Below are 20,175 nucleotides of genomic sequence, written 5' to 3'. Positions count from 1 at the left end.
GGCATTTTGAGAAGGAGAAAACCGGCCGGAATGCTTTAGGTTTATCAATAACGAAGATAAACATGGTCTGAGTTACACACCGGTAATCATTGAGTTTACTCTATTAAACTCATTGTAAATATGACTGTTATTCGTGTTTTAAAACTCATGTAATACTTTGCAATTGCTCGAATTCGAGCAACATGTACACTAGTATATATTATATTTGGTGGCTGTGACAATGGCGGAGAGACTTAGGTGCTTGTTTGCCCATGTGTAAGGATACAGATAAATCTCTGTTTTGTGAAGGAATGTGCAGTTTTTGGCACCACACCAAATGGGTTAACATCTCTGCAAAGAATACAATAAAATTCACAAGGTGGAAGAAGAAATCCGGTGTTTTTAAGGTGTGCGACAACAGAGTCATGAGCCTGATTATTCTGTATAGGCCCCCATTCTCACTAGGCTTGCCCTAGTGAGATGAAGGTATGTCCGCCATGCCATTCATTAAACAACCGAGTTTTTTTTTATAAATTCTGTAAAAAAAATTATAGTTTTGTTTATTTTATTAAATTTATGACACAATCCATTGGAATAGATCGGACAATGGTGTAGAATTCAAATATACAATAGTGACAGTTGAAATCAGAAATTTCTAACCTCAAAACCTATGTAAAACTTTAACAAGAATACGAAATTAATTTAGAAGATTATATTTATTTGAGTTTGTCGCATCCAAACCTGGATGCGAACGAAGGAGGATCAGGTGCTCGAAATAATTAACACATTTTACGTTAAGAAAAACCGCATTGGTGTGCGGGAGCCGGTGAGGTAGGACGATGACTGTCGGTACAAAGAGTGTCCGGTGATCGAGGTAGCAGTGGGAACGGTAGGTGGTGTGATGGAAACAACCAATGGGGTTAGTTTATTCGATTAGGCCATATGACGTCACATCGTACGGTATCTAACGGTACATGGATCGAGCTAGCAAATTTAATACTTGTAACTATTTGAATCTGAATTAGAAATATACAATTCATTTTATAAATGGACGGGTCCCGAAATTTCGGGAATTTTTCGGGAAAAAAATATTTCCGATTATCGGGACGGGATTACATTTGACTCGGGAATTTTTCGGGACGGGATTTGGTCCGATCGTCGGCGATTTTTCCGCTTCGCGAGTGCCGATAACGCCTTTATTGCGAGCGATAGGTCCGCGAGGAGACGAAATCATACCGACGATCGCGCCGTGACCGCGAGTCATACCGACAATCGCGCGGTGACCGCGAGTCATGACGACGATCGCGCCGTGACCGCGGAGTCATGCTGACGATCGAGCCGTGATCGCGAGTCATACCGACGATCGCGCCGTGACCGCAAGTCATACCGACGATCATGCCGTGACCGCGAGTCATGACGACGATCGCGCCGTGACCGCGAGTCATGACGACGATCGCGCCGTGACCGCGAGTCATGACGACGATCGCGCCGTGACCGCGGAGTCATGCTGACGATCGAGCCGTGATCGTGAGTCATACCGACGATCGCGCCGTGATCGCGAGTCATACCGACGATAGCCCCGTGACCGCGGAGTCATACCGACGATCGCGCCGTGACCGCGAGTCATACCGACGATCGCGCTGTGACCGCGAGTCATACCGACGATCGCGCCGTGACCGCGAGTCATGACGACGATCGCGCCGTGACCGCGGAGTCATGCTGACGATCGAGCCGTGTTCGCGAGTCATACCGACGATCATGCCGTGACCGCGAGTCATACCGACGATCGCGCCGTGACCGCGAGTCATGACGACGATCTCGCCGTGACCGTGAGTCATACAGACGATCACCCCGTGACCCGCGAATCACAAGTTACTTTAGGTACCTGTAAATTGTTACCCATTTGTTGGTTTTTATAGATCAGTGCCACAAATGGTAAAAATTGATTTCGTATGTCTTTTTTTGGTAATTGCAATACAGTACTTTCTTTTTATGCACAGAAAAAATCCCGTCCCGTCCCGTCCCGAACTAAAAATTCAATCCCGTCCATCCCTAATTAAATTAATACACTACAGAGTTAAATAAATATAGATTTTTTAATGAACAATTTAAACTGTTTTGTGTTTACTTTTAATTCAGTTTATTCAATCATTTCATTCAGAATACAAGTCTATAAAATCTTATTCGATCTCATTATTATTAAATTAATCTCATTATTCAACATGAAATTGAAACTGTATTGTACCTACATCGTTATTGTACAGCATTGTTAGTTATTACACCTGTTGCAAGTCCAGCTTACAATTTACTTGTTTCATCAGTATTTTTGAATTTGGAATCTCACCATTTTCATCTCGAAACCAAAGCTTTTGCAAAGATAAGATTGTTAAAGCGATTTGAAATTTGGTTTTAACATATCACACTCCTGGGGGGAAACTGGATTAAGTCGGTTATGGGGGATGAAGACTTAATCCACCGTAACTGTGAAGCAATAAACAATTTAAAATTCCATGACCATAAAGTAAAAAAAAAAAAAAAAAAAAATACAGAAATGCAATTTGGTTTAAACAGTTAGACAAGAAATACTTACCATTGTGAATCGTTGCAGGTAAAGTTTTACTTCTATTGGCATTTTTTGAGAAGTAAGCTCTTAGTCTAGCTATGTCCTGGATATTACGAGAACGCTGGACATAGAAATCATTTGGAGAGATTAAATGACTTACTTGGACCATTTCAACAGTATCTGAAAATAAAAAAATAATAACTTTCAAATAAGAATATGAATAGGTAATTAGAAATTTCAAGTAGGCTTAGTTAAAATGGTTGATTAAAGTAATGCCAAATTAAAAAAAAAAAACCTAAACCACGATGGTAAAAATTATGTTTTCCTCATCCTCAAAAACCATTTGTAGAGCTTTAAAAATAACTTAGCAATAGCATACCATAGCTTGTTTGTAAAGTGTTATTGTTTTAGGGTAGTTAAAACTAGGGATGGACGAGATTGAATTTTCTAGTTCGAGACGAGACGAGACGAGATTTTTTATTTCTCATAAAATTTCGAGACGAGATCGAGACGAGATTTCCCTTCTCATACACAACGGGAAATGCACGTTTAAAATTTTTACCTGATTTTGTAACATTGTTAGATGACTGTTTAAATACAAAAATAATGATAATAGGCAAGAATATTTACAATCTTTTATTAAAAAACATCAGCATAACATTTTTTTATTAATCACGCCTAACTTATTAAAAATGCCTACGATTAGGAAACATAGTGATATCAGTTAGGATATAGTTCAACTTATTCTAAAATAAAATAAATCATAAAATAAAAGCAATATTAATTTTTATAAAATAGTTACTTGTTTTGAATTTTTAAAATAGTAATAAAACATTCCTCACACTGCTTACACTTAACAAAACTTCTCAAATGTTATTAAAGTAATATTATTAAAATAATTAAAGTAATATTTACATTTATAGAATTAATTAAATAAGAACGCCTTCGCAAAGGAAACGCAACTACAACACGCTCCTGTATTGCGGGTATTGCATTGGACTTTCTGCAGGCGTTTTTAATTTTTTTTTTTTTTTTTTTTTTTTTTTTTTTTTTAATTCTCGTCTTGATAAAAATCTCGGCCAAAAAGAAATCTCGTCTCGTGTAACGAGATTTAAAATTTCCCGAAAATTTCCCGAAATTTCGAGACTTGACCATCCCTAGTTAAAACCGTAAATTTTTAGTTTCTATGTTTCTTTTTTTTATAACAAGTTATCTGTTGTAGGCTTTTTGTTTATTGATATTGATGAAATTTGGCAAATTTATACAACACTGTTGATGTTAAAAAAAATTAACCTACCCTGTACCAGCAACCCAAAGTACTCATAAAACATATTTTTAAATAGGGAACAATCTGAATCTGTAATGTTCAAGGGGTAAAAATTTGATCAAACAAATGGTAATTCGCTTAGCCTGCAACTTGCTGCAGTAAGGATAATCCATGATACCTCATTCACTGATTTAACTACCTTCGGCCAGTGGCTCGATGTTTTTGAGTCGATCCACAAAGCTCTCATGTGATGCCAGCGAGTGTGTGGATCCTGAAAAATTGTTGTTGTTTCTCGGGAACCCCTTGTTTGCTAATGCTCCTGCCTGAGACTTGTTACTGTTACTCATCTGTGATGGGGTAGGCGACACAGAGGGTTCAAACACGTTCATCAGCTTCTTTTGAGTCACAATACTCGGGTCCTTGCTTTTGATCAATTTGAGGTCTAAAAAGCAAAAACTGTTTAAAATATGATCACACTACAATGAAAATATATACTTTTTTCCCGAATGTTCTAAATCAACAAAAACAGTAGGCCTATGCCTAATATTAAAAGGCTTACTTAAGTACTGTATGGATATTTTAACCCAAAAAATAGCACCACCTGCCTCGATATAAAATTGACAGTTAAGTATCAAACATAGAAATTAACAAACAAATATGGAAATAAAGAAATTTCTATAAAAGCAATATTTATTTCTAATTACATATTTCATCAAATTATTTTTTCCCAATAGGCCTACAAGAAAAAATTTAATTTTTGTCCTATTTAAAAATTATAGGTTAGAGATAATGAGGAATTTATTATGATGACAGTAAGCGGCGTACTAAGGAGCTTTACGTAAAAACAGCCCTCTTATATACAAACAATATGCATTGAATATACCAATATGTATAATTCTTAGAAAGTAACAATAAGTAAAAAGATAAAAATATCAATCATAGCCTAAAAAAAATATTACTAATTGGGACTTCCCAAATTTATCCTAGAAAGTATGAGAGAGTATGAGAGTATAGTTAATAAAGAGAGTATGAGTAGTTTTCTTGTTCTGTTTAACCCTTTTAAGAGCTAAGTAATATATTAAAATCCATATATTTAGCCCCTGAGCTGATCTTGTGACTAAATCAATAAATAGAGTTACCTTAGTCAATCATCTCATAGCAGTTGTAACACTGTTATGGCCGTTTCAGCATATCCATACCATCATCAGACGTTCAGCCTTAGTGGCGTCGTTAATATACAAAAACACAAACTGTCACACGCGACACATACATAAACATAAACGGGGACTTTTGACTAAACAGGCCTGTTGATTACAAATATCCGCACAAGAGCAAGTAGTTGACTGGAGTCATTCTTGCGGTGTCGTGTCAGCGGCGGCATTATCATTTGTACTTTGCCCTCTTGGTCTTGAATCCTTCCTCTGATTTAAAATACTATTGAAAATTACGTGTGATTTGAATTGTAGTTTGTCATTTAAAATAAGTTCGCTATTGTCATTTTTTGTATGTGCTTCGTAAATTTCAAATTCTTCCAGGGTGTCCAATTTATTGCCTTTTGTACATGTGTGAAGGATTTCCAAACCAGTGTTGAGGTCATTTAGGTCGTGATTGTTGTCCATTAGATGTTGGGCAAATGTAGACTTTTGTTTGTCAGCTTTCGGTTTCGGATGATGCTCCCGTTATATCTAGTTTTAAAAGTGCGCCCCGTTTTTCCTACATAAACACTAGGACAACATTTAATTCTACCCCTGACCACCTACCCCCCATTCTACCCCCTGATTCTACCTGACCTTTTGTATACCCCTGACCTGTCACCCTTATCAATAACCTTTCTCGTAACGTCTGATGATGGCATGGATATGCTGAAACAGCCGTAACAATGTTACAACTGCTATGAGCTGATTGACGAAGTTAACTCTATTTATTGATTTAATAAGTAGTATAGTATACCTGGTTTCAGGAATGGATTTGGTTGATTTTTCAAATCCTCAGGTGTGTATGATTCAGGAAGATCATCTTTAGAACATAGTTTGAACATTCTATGATGACTCGGGACCGTCACCGAGCAGTGGTTAGCCAAAGCTTCTGTTATATTAGGATCAATATCCAATCTGGAACAATACGGTAAGCATAAAATGAATAATATTTTATTTAGATACACAGAGAGAAGTTAGAAATCCTCCCGGAATGAAAAGTGAGGTAACTGGATAAATATCTCTTCCTCCTGCCCAAGAAAATACCCAAAGGGTTAAATAAACAAAACTGTAATAAAATATTTTTGATCAGTTTAGAAATATGCAGTGAAATGACTTGTTGAATATAGTAAAATCAGACCGAATTTGACAGATGATCCAAGGGTAAATTACACCACCAATCAGAGGCCACATTGAACATTGTCAGGGCCGGACTTAGGACTTCAGAGGCCCCGGGCGAATTTGCCGATGGGGCCCCCAGTATGATTATACGAGAACATATACAGTACACAATGTAACGCATTTACATGCACACTAATTTTAAATAGCTAATTTCAAGGTGAATTAATATGTAAACCTGTTAGAATGCTTTATTTTGCATAAACTAATTGTATGTAATACTAGCTGTGTACCCGTTCTACGCACGGGGATCTTATAGTATCAGTTGAAACCTTCTTATATAAAGAACAGTAGTTGGTTTGCATATTTTCAGATATGCTGGCCAAACTATTTATTATACATAACTTCATTTTATGTCGTTTGTTGTTGTTCCGGATCGGTATGACAATCAATAAAGGGCTAAATTACCTGTGTCCGCTGGTCGATCCTAATGTATCCTATTACAGGAGATGCATTTCGGCGAAATTAAATCGCCATCATCAGTCCTAATATAAGGTCTTGAGCTTCCCCATTAGGTGCATCTTGGAGTTTTTGAAACACATACCATAACTGTACACTTATACACATAACGAATAAAACATAAATACACGGTAGGCCTACTTTTATTTTTACTATGGACAAGTAGACGCGCGTCTGTCGTGTGCCGAGTCTTGACTGAAAAGAAAACGCTCATTTAAAAAATGTAAGTTTCCCAGCAATATACAACACTGATTCAAGGTCTATTTCCCGGTTATCAAAACTCAAGAACAATTTTATGCACAAAGAATCTCTATTTTCATTTACTGTTACCCTACAAATTATTGCACTTGCGATTAATTAAATCCGTTATGTAAGGAAAAACGTTTTTAATCTTAATTGGTTTGGATTTGCTTTCAAAACGTGATCGGAAATGGTTGCGGTATTTGTAAACAACATTCAATGTAAACATATCAGTGACAGCTAGAAGAAATAATCTTGATTTGAACAGCTGTTCGTTATTTCATAGAAGAATATGTGCTAAACATTGGGAGAAAACTTTACAAAAATCGCACAAAATTGGGTTTTTAAACGTCCGTAATTTTATTTACAAAGTGGTGACGCCATATTTTAATGGCTAAAGACAATCTCGCCAATCCAGTGAATGCATTAAAATGATTTGGAACTTGATAGGTACTCTCGTTTTTCAGGAGGAGGCCGCGTAAAATGGCTCTTGGGTCGTAACAGACTGGAAGACAGACAGAAATTTAGATGAGACTTGTTTCGGTTTCTCTAATGTATAACACGTAAAAATAACCTAAAAGTTTATGATTCTGAGCAATGTACAGACAAAACTCTAATTTTATTTATATAGATTTTAAGTCTGAAAATAGCTACAATGTACGGTGTTATGTTATGATTTGTTCTTGTTGTAATTGTATTTATAAAATTTTAATATACCTAGCAGGTACCTTACACATCTATATATCTAATTCCGTAAGCCCAAAATTTTACAATGAAATTGTGAGCGAACGGGAGGCCGTAAAATGCTGGGAGAGGTCTCATTTTAAAGGTCTGGGCGTGAAATTTTGGGGAAAATTATTCATTTTTCTTAATTATGCACCAAAAGGTTGTAATGGAATAAAATAATTTACATTTAAATATCATGGGAATCTATGTCATGTCTGCTTTGTTTACTTTAAAACATGTGGTTTAACTTAATTTAAACGCAGAGGATACGCGTCCGGTAACCGGACGTGGATTAGGCGTCCGGCAGTTACTGTCATAACCTAACCTAACCAACCAAACTTGCTGATAGTAAAAAAAATCAAATGAAGGTCCAATTCTCTTCATAACATAAAATTATAAATGCCCAAAATTCTAACAAAAGATGTACAGTTAAGAAGAAATTACATTCAAAGCAAAATCTGTGACAAAAAGTTAAAGTTACCGATGGCTTTCGAACCGGGGACCTCTCGCATATCAGTCAAGCACTCTATGCACTACACCACGAACACTGATGGCCGAACATCGTATCATTGTGGTAATGGCGTTCCGGGACCCCCTACCGGACGCCTAATCCACGTCTGGTTACCGGACGCGTATCCTCTGTGTAATTTAAAACATATTGTACTGTAATATACTGTAATATCAAAGATTACATATGCTACGCAATATGTATACTATTATAAAGCTGAAATAGACTTTTTCCCAATTTTAAAATGGAGTAACTGGTTGTGTTAGGTATGTCTAAAAAAGGGTAAAGTTAGAAGTAATTACTGGAGTAGGCAAAGGGCATATTTTTCATGCCAAAAATAAAACTAATATCTACAGATCCTAATATTCCCTAAGTTTACAAGGGTTCAATTCCCATTGCGATTAGCTTTCGCTATTACTATAAATAAAGCGCAAGGCCAAACCTTAACAAAAGTTGGCATTTATTTGAAAAAAAAAGAAAAAACAGTGTTTACCCATGGTTAACTTTATGTTACTTTTAGCCGGGTAAAGCGGCCAGATAAAGACCGAGGAATCGACCAAAATGGATACTATACAACAAATGTTGTTTTCAGAGAGATTTTGTTATTGAATTAGCAATTTACAATTAGGAGGATGACATTATCTCTATGTGTTTTATCTAAGTGAATTTATATATTCAAAGAAATTTTATTTAACTAGGCCTAATAATCCTGAAGATTATTATTGAAATCGTTCCTTAGTTGTAGTATGATTATAAAGTTTATATAATAAACACACCGCATGAACAGTCCTTTGGAATTTTTATTTTAAACAGAGCAGACATCAAAATGCATTATGCAGGTATGCAATACCTATTATACATATTATAATATACACAAATTTTAAACGATAATTCAAGGAAGGGTAACCCATGAGACTAATAATTTGTACAAAATAATTACAAGAATATATATGTCAGGAATATATATGTAACAAGCCACTAGTTTTTTGTAATACATTAAAATGTAATATCCTTTGCAACAAATAATGAAAACTATAGATAAAATAAAAATAAAATAACACGTACTTGTAAAAGGTTTAATTTAATTTTTTTACTGTAATACACATTCTATTTGGTGCTTGAATGAAAACTCAAATGAAAAATAACTAACATTAATTAATGGAATGAGTTATATTTAAACACGTGATGTAAGTCAGAGATAATGCATAAACTTTTAAAGCTTTAATATATTTTATAACTTACTATAATTTTACTAACAAACCTTTTACTGTACTAAGTTTATAAGATACAAATCAAAACAATTTTAAAGTTTACTTTTTATAGATTAATCATTATAAAGTTTAGAACATAGTTATCTAATATATAAAATTCTTGTGTCACAGTGTTTGTCTGCAAACTCCTCCGGAACGACTTCACCGATCGTTATGAAATTTGGTGTGTAAATTCTGTAGGTATGCGAATCGGACGTAAACTATTTCCCGTTTCGAAATTCTTAAAAGGGCTCCGCTCCAGTGGCTCTGGAGTTTCCCATGTTAACCTTATGAGAAATGGAATTAATGAATCTTAACAGCTGTTTCAATTAAACAAGTTGGTTCTGTTCTATGATGTTCAATAGCATTAAAGTTACAAGGATTACCAACAGGGTGCAGCACTATTATTTCTTTTACATTTATGACAACAGCTAATTTGCAAACAAAAGGTGAGTGAGCGTAGCGAACGAACTTCAACCTGGAGGCGAGTTAGCGTAGCGAACGAGCTAACCTGAAGGCAAGTGAGCGCAGCGAACGAGCTCCAACCTAAAGGTGAGTGAGCGTAGCGAACGAGCTCCAACCCTAAGGTGAGTGAGCGTAGCGAACGAACTTCAACCTGGAGGCGAGTTAGCGTAGCGTACGAGTTAACCTGAAGGCAAGTGAGCGCAGCGAACGAGCTCCAACCTAAAGGTGAGTGAGCGTAGCGAACGAGCTCCAACCCAAAGGTGAGTGAGCGTAACGAACGAACTTCAACCAGGACGTGATTGAGCGATGCGAACGAGATCATCTTGAAAATTAAACGTAACGGTACTTTCTTTCCATCGGTCTGTCTTAGGGGAAACCTATAACTTAGGCGATACGAAGTTCGCCGGGTCAGCTAGTTTTCCCTATAAATAAATGTCACTTCCTACTCTGATACGTTGGTCACGTTGGCATGGCAATTAAAACCTCCTGCTTTTCCTACATTTCTTGGCCGCACTAAAACTATAAAATCATAAACTATGACTTATGTTTATTTTCATAGTGGTTTTGGCATGGAATTCTCGTTTGTATAATATGTTAAAAGTCCTAGCATGAAAAGTACCATTAAGAACTTTAACGAGTTTGAGTTTTTTCTTGACGAGTAAAATGTTACAATACAAGTCTAATAACCAATCACAAGCTAACCATTTATATGAGTAAACTGAAAGATGTTTAAATGTATTCAATATAAATTAATAGAACAAAAACATAACATTCAATACAACATTAATTTGTTCTTTGTAGTGTTTGCAGAATTAATAATAAAATACAACACAAAAGTACGACAATGTCAACCAAAAACACACTGGGAGTAAAGTGATTTAAATTGTTTTGGATTGGCGATAAGGCATTGTATGTATGTGTATGCTGCGTGAGACAGACAAGACTAGACAGAATCCCTTATCAGCTCATTATCATTTATTGTTGCAGCTGCTTGTTGAGCGCTTTTTTACGATTTCAGTCGACAACGCTCGCCCGCTCCCAAATAATGTAATTTTTGTTAACATCAGACGACCCTAGTTGTCATAAAATGTCTATATAGATTTTTTATCCTACTGGCGCTGTATGATTTTGACTCTATCGACTAAATTGAAGATCGGAATTTCGACGTATAACTTAATTACTATTTTATCAAACCTTTTAATTGAATGGGTAATAGAATACTTCTGCCCCTTAAAATCGTGAATGGCATATACTTAGAGGTAAAAGAATAACATCTAATAAAACATATTTTTCAAACAATGTTTTTATTTTTCAAAAGTATTGGATCTCAATTGAATCTCCATTTAACCCCAACACAATTGTACAAGTTACGTTCTACGTTAGGACAAGAGTTTTCATATTATTTATTGTATTTTTTGCCCCAAGCGAAGGGGCCCCCTTCAACTTGATCACCGCGGCCGTAGGTTTGTGTGAACGGCTTCATTGAAACTCAAACTGGTCCGTCACAGCCTAGCAGCTATGCTCGTGTAAACTAGGTCTAAGCGCGGGGCCCAGTGCAACCCTGAGGAAAAGCCCCTTAGAGTCAAGAATTTTGGTCCTAGTAATACCTTAAAGTTCATCTAACAATAACCTTAAATATAGGATAACGACAATAAAGCTGTTAAAAAAAAGAGCATTCGGTAAGTGTCTGATTAATTTTCGAAGATATTAATAAAAACTACTGTGCAAGGGGCCCCTTCGGGGCCCCCCTAGGCCCGGGGGCCCCGGGCGCTCGCCCCGTCCGCCCCTAGGTAAGTTCGGCCCTGAACATTGTCTGTTGATAAATATGCACATACTTGAAAATGTAAAAATAACTGTGGCCATGAGATAAGCAGTTTGGAGGAATATGGTTCTATCACCACGTCAGACTGCAGTGTTACCGCATACAAGAATGAAATAGTGTTGTATCTAGGTATATGCACAAGGATTGAATAGTTACCAGACAGACGCTGAGAGAATTTTTTACGTTTAAACATTAAATTCTACTTAGTTTTACCAATACGAAACATTTCTATTTGTTCAACTTACTCAAACTTTGGAGAGTCCCCCTCATCCAAGACCAAGTGGCAAGGTGTCGCAGTGACGTTCCTTAACTTCTCAATCAAGAAATTGAGAGGGAACTCTCTGATTTTGTATGTCTTCAAACTGTCATTGCTCAATGTAAGCAAGTCCTCAACTTCCTGCAAGAAAAACAATACTAGTACAGAATGTCAGGTTTGTTACATACTTGGCCTCCATTACAATACTGGTACAGAATGTCAGGTTTGTTACACACTTGGCCCCCATTACAATACTAGTACACAATGTCAGGTTTGTTACACTCTTGGTCCCCCATTACATTATTAGTACAGAATGTCAGGTTTTTTACACACTTGGCCTCCATTACAATACTAGTACATAATGTCAGGTTTGTCACACACTTGACCCCCATTTGTAGTTGACTCTTGAGATGCCGGTGTTTTATGGGTAAAATCGCACAAGTTGCAATAACTTTTGAGCCTTAATTTGTACAACATTAGGGGTCGTACCATTGTGTTTGGAGTTAATAGGCCCACAGCATACTAAATTTTATCAATCAAAATCGTTAAAGCACTTAAGTGAAAAGATGTGGTTTTGTTGATGAAAAAAAACTGTTAAAAATAAAGGATTCAAAAGATTTTTTAAATGTATGAAAAAACTGTAAACCTAAACTGTAACATGTAGGCTAATAAAGAATAAAATAAAATGGAGGAACTTAAATTAACAAGAGTTACATAGAAAGCGCTCATACAAATTTTAAACAGAAAAATCAATGACAACACTTTTATTGATTGTTTGCTATAATAGGCAACAACTTGAACACAAGAATATAATGTCCAGTTGTACTCACTTTAAGGTTGTTGTCCAACTCTTGGTTCAGTTGGGCCAAGCTAGTCTTGGAGGAGTCGCTCACACCACGGATCTTGTTGAGCAGTTCCTCCTCCTGTCTCTGCAGCAAGCCGTGCAGGTAGTTATAGTGGACTTGGACTTGTCTCACCACCTTCTCCGTCTCCTCGTCACACGAACCACCTCCATGTTCTTGCTTCTGCAGCTTCTGTAACAAAACATGTAACATTAAATCAGCAACTACCACTTTATCCATTGTAAACTATCATTTAATAGCTTCTCGAATAGCATTATACAAATAGTATAAAAAATACTACAGTGTAATTGATTTTTACTAGTTGCACTGACCAAGTATGAGGCCCAATTTGAGACTGATAGAATCAAAATGGCGGCTTTGATTCAATGCTATTAATTGGGCACTAGATGTTTAGGAAATAAACTTTGACCAGTTCTGGAGAATTCAAGGTTGGCTAAATAATTTAATATTTTAACAATTATTTATAGGTTTTTTTATTAAGAAATTTATTCCCGAGCATTTATCACATTTCCTTATAAGGATCCGACAATTTTCTCTAACATCCCCCAAATTTGTGGCCAAAGGTCTACAACATTTGATTGATACTTAGTCGATACGGTTAGTAATTCTTCCACACTGAGATGGTTTTCATACATTTTAATGATATATAATATCAAGCCTATGTAAAATGCTTTTCAGTATTTCTACCTGATCTTTTTCTGTTATGAAACCTAGATTCTGTTAGCTACAAAGGCTGACAAAGAGTAATTTAAGAATGGCATTAGACATAACTTTTTTTTAACTTAATCTATCTGCATTTCTATGTTTGAGGCCTACTGTTGACAATGACTGTGAAGAACAACTAGACCAAAACTAATGAAAATTTTAATATTTTATTTAAGAACATTTATTAAAAACTAACTGCTATAAGTAGAGGATTGTAGTTTGAGCATTACCACAGACAAGGCTGTAGCATAACCTTTTGCCAATGTTGAAGATTAAAAGACAATTCTAAAATAGTGTCTTGATACAAACGTCGGATCATACCGGTACTTGATTATAAGACTCGATTAACAAGAAGTAAATAATACTTTTATCCATCAAAGACAATTTTTTAACGAATTTTAGCTACTGGTTTGCACAAACAATTGATATCTTGACACTTAATAATTTACTATTACAAAATGACCAGTGCTGTCAAAGAATAACATCAAACGCAACATCAGCTTGAAGCGTAAGTTGTCAAGTGACATGTTCACTGTACAGTGCACAGTGTGTGCAAGAAGTGGAAGAGCCATGACAAAGTGGCTGATTCTTGACCCAGTTGTACAAGGCAAACACCGTCTGTGGTTTGTAGTTTCCGCCGCAGCCGCAACGTCCAATGCCCTCAACTCATCCCATCTCCTATGCCTATTACACTGATAATGATTTTACTCGTCCACTTTTAATCTCGAATGGGTTATTTAACAACAAGAATATGCAGCTATTATCTACCTTTTTCGAGCTCAACGATTCGCTCTCAATAAGTCTTTTCCTTTCTTAAGATTCTTTGGAAGCTAGCGGCCATCTTGGAATAATTTTAAACAGCTACTAAAAGGTTATATATCAATCCAAAATATTTGTTCAGATACCAAAGTCATTGTAATTTAGATATCTAGGGGCATTGTTTCAAATCCAATAATGGAGCAAAATATCATTTAGTTGTGGAATTTTTCAAAACGAAGTGAGTAACACTCAAATTACTAATTTGAACTCATCTTTTATTAGTTTTTTAACTCCATTGTGTTATTCAACATAAAAACTGTGTTTCTTCTATAATTCTGTTAAGGAAAATCAAAGCATTTCATACCTTACTTTCAAAAGTGTATAATATCATTGGGACTAGAATATGGCTATCATGAACATTACACTTTTTGACATTAATTAATAGTATTGGTATCCTTTTAACTTGTGGTTTTGCTTACCATTTTTTATAAATCAATTTTGTTTCTTAAATAGTGTCCAATAACTGTCTACTAATTATTTTTTTAGATTAGAAGAAATATGTGATTTATGTTATAGAAAAAATTCAAAAAGTATTAAGTAATTTAAGAAAGATAATGGATTTCTTCAGTAACACCATGAGCTGCAAACACTGATTTCTACGCAAACAATAAACAAAAACACATTTTCTATTGGTTTTTTATATTAAAAATATTTCGATCAACTTGACATTATTTGTGATTTAAGTTCTTCTTGAATTTTAATGTAGCATAAAGCGTTCATCTAGATCTTGATCAAACGAATATATCTGACCCAAATAAAATCTATATATATAAAGCTCAAATACCACTGACTCATTCATTCACTCACTCACTCATCTCGAAATCTCAGAAACCATAAGACCTAGGAACCTGAAACTTGGCAGGCATCTTCCTTTTGGGTAGTAGACGCTCACTAAAGAATTTTACCCTCCGACCTCTGGGCTCCGCCCCAGTGGCTCTGGAGTTTCCCATGTTAACCTTATGAGTACTAATATTTAAATGGAATTAATGAATCTTAACAGCTGTTTCTATTAAACAAGTTGGTTCTGTTCTATCATAGATAAAACATACTCCCTTAGTAGATTTCTCATCCTTATGGAACAGCTGAATACAATTTTATTGTTAGTTCATGTACGGTTTATGTAGAGGTCGTGTTTTGTTTACAATTTGTTTCCCGTTATTACAGCCATTTAAAACCTCGTTTAACCAAATAATACGATCTAATCATAAACAATAACTTGTCCCCTAGTTATATAACCAAACAGTAAAGCACAAATCAAGAAATTAACCCCAAAATAATGGAAACAAAGATTCATCGACACTAGCGCCTTTGTGTCACGTACATGAACTAGACACAAAAAACAGGCTTCAAAATTTACAATGGAATGAGAAGTCTACTTGTGTTGGTTAGTCTATGGTTCTATGATGTTCAATAGCATTAAAGTTACAAGGATTACCAACAGGGTGCAGCACTATTATTTCTTTTACATTTATGACAACAGCTAATTTGCAACCAAAAGGTGAGTGAGCGTAGCGAACGAACTTCAACCAGGACGTGATGCGAAGGAGATCATCTTGAAAATGAAGAAGTTAAATGGGCAAAGCTCGTGGGTTACAGCTAGTTAAACTATGTATAAACCTTAACAATGTTTGAATGAACTCTGAATAACTGTAATACAATTGTTTTTTTTTTTTTTTTGTGAAATGAAAGATAGCAGCTAGATAATATTATTATTTATAATGATCGTTTGTTAAATCAAAACAAAGAGAAATAACTATCTTTGCCAGTTTTACTTTGAGACATTCACATACAGTTAAAACGCTTTTTGCAACAGATATCTCAGCGTTTACATCCCCTTTTATAAAATATCTACATCATTAAAATCCCAGATATATCAGATTGTTAATTAACACTCAGCGTCAAATACACGGTGTATTCATCAACGGCCAATTGATCTTGACACCAAACATAACGAACCCTGCGTGGTGGGATCCTGGAGACGGGAGGACCAGGAGAGAAATAGTGGGAGAAGCCTGGAGGTGTGTGTGAAAGGAAGGATTCAGTCTAGTGCTAGATGGACAAGTGAACAGTGCCATGCGAGTGTCACATCTGATCTGTGTGTTAGTAGCTCAGCTCGCCGCATACACCGGTATGTTCCTCTTATATGTTAATTTAGTAATAAACAATCCATTACCTACTTAACTGATTTAATACGTAGATTATTGTAAAGATGATAATTAATAACAAATAGAATGTAAATAATTCTATGGATGGGCAAAGTATTAAATAGGTTATGTTGTGATATAGAATCAAATCAAAACACTGAACAGGTGACGATTTTATCACACTAAATAATTAGTTAAGTTATAATGTTATCTAAAATAATCTCATTGGCTAAATGGGTGGTGATTTTAAATTGTTTTTGTTAGCTTCAAAATGTATTACTGTCCATATTAAGCCATATTAATATTAATTAATTGTTGAAGACAAATAAACAAGAGATCTATACAAACATGACGCTAACGTAGTATTTCTTAAAGAAAATAATAAAAAGAAATATGTCTATTGTTTATAACAAATGTTTAACTTCTATAAAAAAAAAATAATTGGACTGATTTACAAATTAGTTGTCCCAAAGCAAAAAAGAACTTTAAAATTTATATAAATAAAAAAAAGGTTCTGCAGGGGTTTAGCGTACTAGTACAACTACATTAGAGAAATTATCTAAACCTGGACTTAAGTAACTGGTCTCTGTAAATATACCTTTCTACATAAGTAGTGATTCGATTATCACTGTTGAGATGCTGTACGTTTTGAGAAATAACTCTACATTTTGGGTTCACGTTAAGAAATTCATAAATTTTGTGGGTTGCTTTAGACTTAAAGAATATTTTTAATTCAAATTAAATGAAAAGACAAGAATGCAAGAATTTACTTTGTGAATTTAATTTTCATTTGCTCTTGCTTATGTTTTACTTCCATTTATACCATATCATTTGGACCAAGTAATAAACAATGACACAAGGTTGAAGCAATAACTGTATTTTATGGCAATGGACATAAATGATACAGTTATGGGTTGAAATGACAAGGCGATCAACACCTTTACCTTTATAGTGATTAGTAGTAATAAACCCCTCTAATGAAAGGGAAAGATTGGAAAGACAGTTTGAATGGCATTTGATAGACACCCCTCCCCCCCTCTAAGATGCTAGGCAGGAGACTGGGATTGTTTTTCACATTACTTTAGGCTAGACCTAGGGGTTGTGGTTTAAGATAAAAATCCATTGGTGATTGGCGGTTTTTGAACCCCTGCGCTCTAACCACTAGACCAGCTCACTGATAAGACATTGGAACAAGCAGACATTTAAATCGACGTAGCTAATTGTAGGTCAGGTTGGTTACTATTAATAGCCAAAATTTGTCACATATTAGTGCTTAAAAAGAATAGAACTTCTTGAATATTGATTAAACTTGACAGAAATTCAATGGGATAATTTTAAACAAATAACCTACAAAATTTGTTATTAATTATTATTTACTAAGCTGCAAACTGTTTTTAAACTGAAATGATCACGTCTGTAGGCAAGAGAACTTTCCAAAACCATTTCTGGATTTTGGAGAAAATGTAACGTTTCGAGTCACAGTAAAAATTTTAATTCATTGTATTATTTTAAATATGTAAAAATTTAACTATCACGACAATGGAAAAGAGTTGGATAACTAAAACATCTAATCGGTAACATTTTTTTTTTTTAATTATACAAATTAGTAAAAGAATGTATGAGAGTTCAAATTGATATTCTACGTTGAGTGTTCATATTAAACGGGGAAAATTCAAACCCAATTATTGGCCAGAACCACGAAACATTTGACGCGATCCACGAATATACGTGACGTCACAATCAGCCCAATACAGACTAACGACCACCGCACACCCCGCGGCACTACGGGCGGGGTCGGTTCCTCGGGGCAGTTGCATCACAACCCTAGAGAAGGCGCTATGGACATGCGTAGACCGCTAACATTTCCACTACGCACTACCCTGCAGACACAATCACACGATGAACCGAACGCTGACAATGATTTACGCGCCGTACCGCTGTACCGGCAAATGCCAGATCTCGCGATCGCAGCTAAGGTTACATTAGCATAACCTGGATTGTCGAACATACAATGTGGCGAGGTTATGCGTGCGATTGTATTTCCAACACACACACACAGTTAGCTGCAGGCAAACTTGTTTGTGTTTGATAAGTTATGCAAATCTAGGACATGAGAACTTGGTTCTGCCATTGCTTTTGGATACTGAAGTTAACGTCCCATGTCCCATCTATATGTCAGTTTTTATTATTCAAATACAACGTTGTTAAATAAACTAAAACTACTCATAGTTAGTACCACAGCAGAGTTGCGGGTTTGGTTTGGGGAAGGTGGTAATGACGGGGCGGGTAGCGTCATTCTGAAAACATCGTAAACACATGACTTACTAAAACGACACGTCGTTGGCTCGTCTGCCGCCTGAGCCAAGTTTTGTAAAAGGAGGTAAAAGGCTAGTAGCGCAGTAGCCTCCGACAAAAACATGTTAATTTTGTCCCCCGGTTCGGACGCCAAACAGATTGTCTCGAAACTTGGTAACGATGTAGTCGAATAAACTTTTAAGATTTTTTTCCTTATACAATTAATTCACTTTGATTATATCCGGTATGAGGGCCCTAGAACCAACATTAATCTGTAGGGTAAAGTTTTAACATTATGTAGCCTATACAAATTCAGGAGCAAGGGACTTCCGAGGCATATTTTAGTGTTTTCGCAGGGGTGAAGAGGACTCTTGAGCTTAAGTTTTTGTTCCTGCGATGGTTGACGCGACAAGGATGTTGTTTACAATACATTGCCCGCGTATTCTATAGAAATCAATAGTTTACGTCAACACACAGTAATAATAATAAAATAGATCGATGGCCGGAACCAATTAAATTCAGGATAGGCACTAGATAGAGGATCGCGGCATTTTCTCATTGTTAAAATAAATTCATGATTGACAGAATTTGAAACCAGAACCTCGAGCATCCCGCGCTTCGCCACAAAACAACTCCTCTCTTACGACAGTTAAGAGATTAGTTTTTGCGATTAAATATTTTCGTACAAATATCGCAGAGCTTTAATTAAGACCATCTGTATATCGGCGTGACAAACGGCAATGGCAATTAATTAATGTTACTCCAACAAGGAAATGTACCGGGAAAGGTTATCAGAAGTTGGCGGACGACGCCCAAAGGTCAATCTGTAGCTTTCCCTTCCGTCACTACTGTGGTGTATAGTGTATACTGATACTATGTATAACTATACACCCGATATAGACAACGAGAGTAACCCCGTCCAGTAAACGTATCAGCAAAGGTCATTCAGCTTTCTCCGGGTCGTAAACGTTCAAGTCAAGAGAAGGGTTGTTGCATAAGTCACGTGTACGTTACAAAAACAGTAAGTGTATTAGGCCTACTGGCCAGTAAAATATCATCATTTCATCGATACATTATATAGGCTGTATTGATCATTGTGAAACTAATGCAACTATAAAAATATCTAGTAAAACAGCGTAGTAACAATTCAAAACACGCCATATTTAAGAAATACAGTATGTAACACTATATTTTGTCACATAGTAAAACCAATCCGCATCATTTGCTAAATATGTAGTTCGGCCGCTTAGAAAACGACCTCCTCCAGCATTGGTTTAGCATTAGCGCGCAGGTCGTTTTCTAAGCGGCCGAGCTTTAGTTAGAAATCCTAAAGAATCCGTAACATTTGAAAGTACATATACGGTATGGTATATTGCATTTCAAGTCCATAGTAAAGCTTAAGTTTTTCTACATTATTTTCATAAGTTTAATTTACTTTGACT

The 20,175-nt window shown here is 35.7% G+C and overlaps 2 protein-coding genes across 2 annotated transcripts in view; one reads left to right on the top strand and one right to left on the bottom strand.

The window, feature by feature from the left end:
- Nucleotides 1-20,175, bottom strand: part of LOC128989287 (RING finger protein 17-like) — a 199,596-nt gene that overhangs the window by 64,028 nt on the left and 115,393 nt on the right. Inside the window, exons 7-11 of the mRNA XM_054411166.1 lie at nt 12,738-12,941; nt 11,897-12,048; nt 5,760-5,920; nt 4,009-4,251; nt 2,570-2,722 (exon numbers count right to left, since the gene is read on the bottom strand). Coding sequence (XP_054267141.1) covers nt 2,570-2,722; nt 4,009-4,251; nt 5,760-5,920; nt 11,897-12,048; nt 12,738-12,941 — 913 coding nt within the window. The remainder of the gene's footprint in view (nt 1-2,569; nt 2,723-4,008; nt 4,252-5,759; nt 5,921-11,896; nt 12,049-12,737; nt 12,942-20,175) is intronic.
- Nucleotides 16,314-20,175, top strand: part of LOC128990159 (uncharacterized) — a 28,814-nt gene continuing 24,952 nt past the window's right edge. The window contains exon 1 of the mRNA XM_054412433.1: nt 16,314-16,422. Coding sequence (XP_054268408.1) covers nt 16,368-16,422 — 55 coding nt within the window. The 5' untranslated portion in view covers nt 16,314-16,367. The remainder of the gene's footprint in view (nt 16,423-20,175) is intronic.

Source organism: Macrosteles quadrilineatus, unplaced genomic scaffold, assembly GCF_028750875.1.
Source record: "Macrosteles quadrilineatus isolate MER2022 unplaced genomic scaffold, UCM_ALF_1.0 Scaffold_3__2_contigs__length_128488019, whole genome shotgun sequence".
NCBI classification, from domain to species: Eukaryota; Metazoa; Arthropoda; class Insecta; order Hemiptera; family Cicadellidae; genus Macrosteles; species Macrosteles quadrilineatus.
The sequence above is the reverse complement of the archived record's forward strand: the minus strand, read 5'-3'. Positions and strand labels throughout refer to the sequence as shown.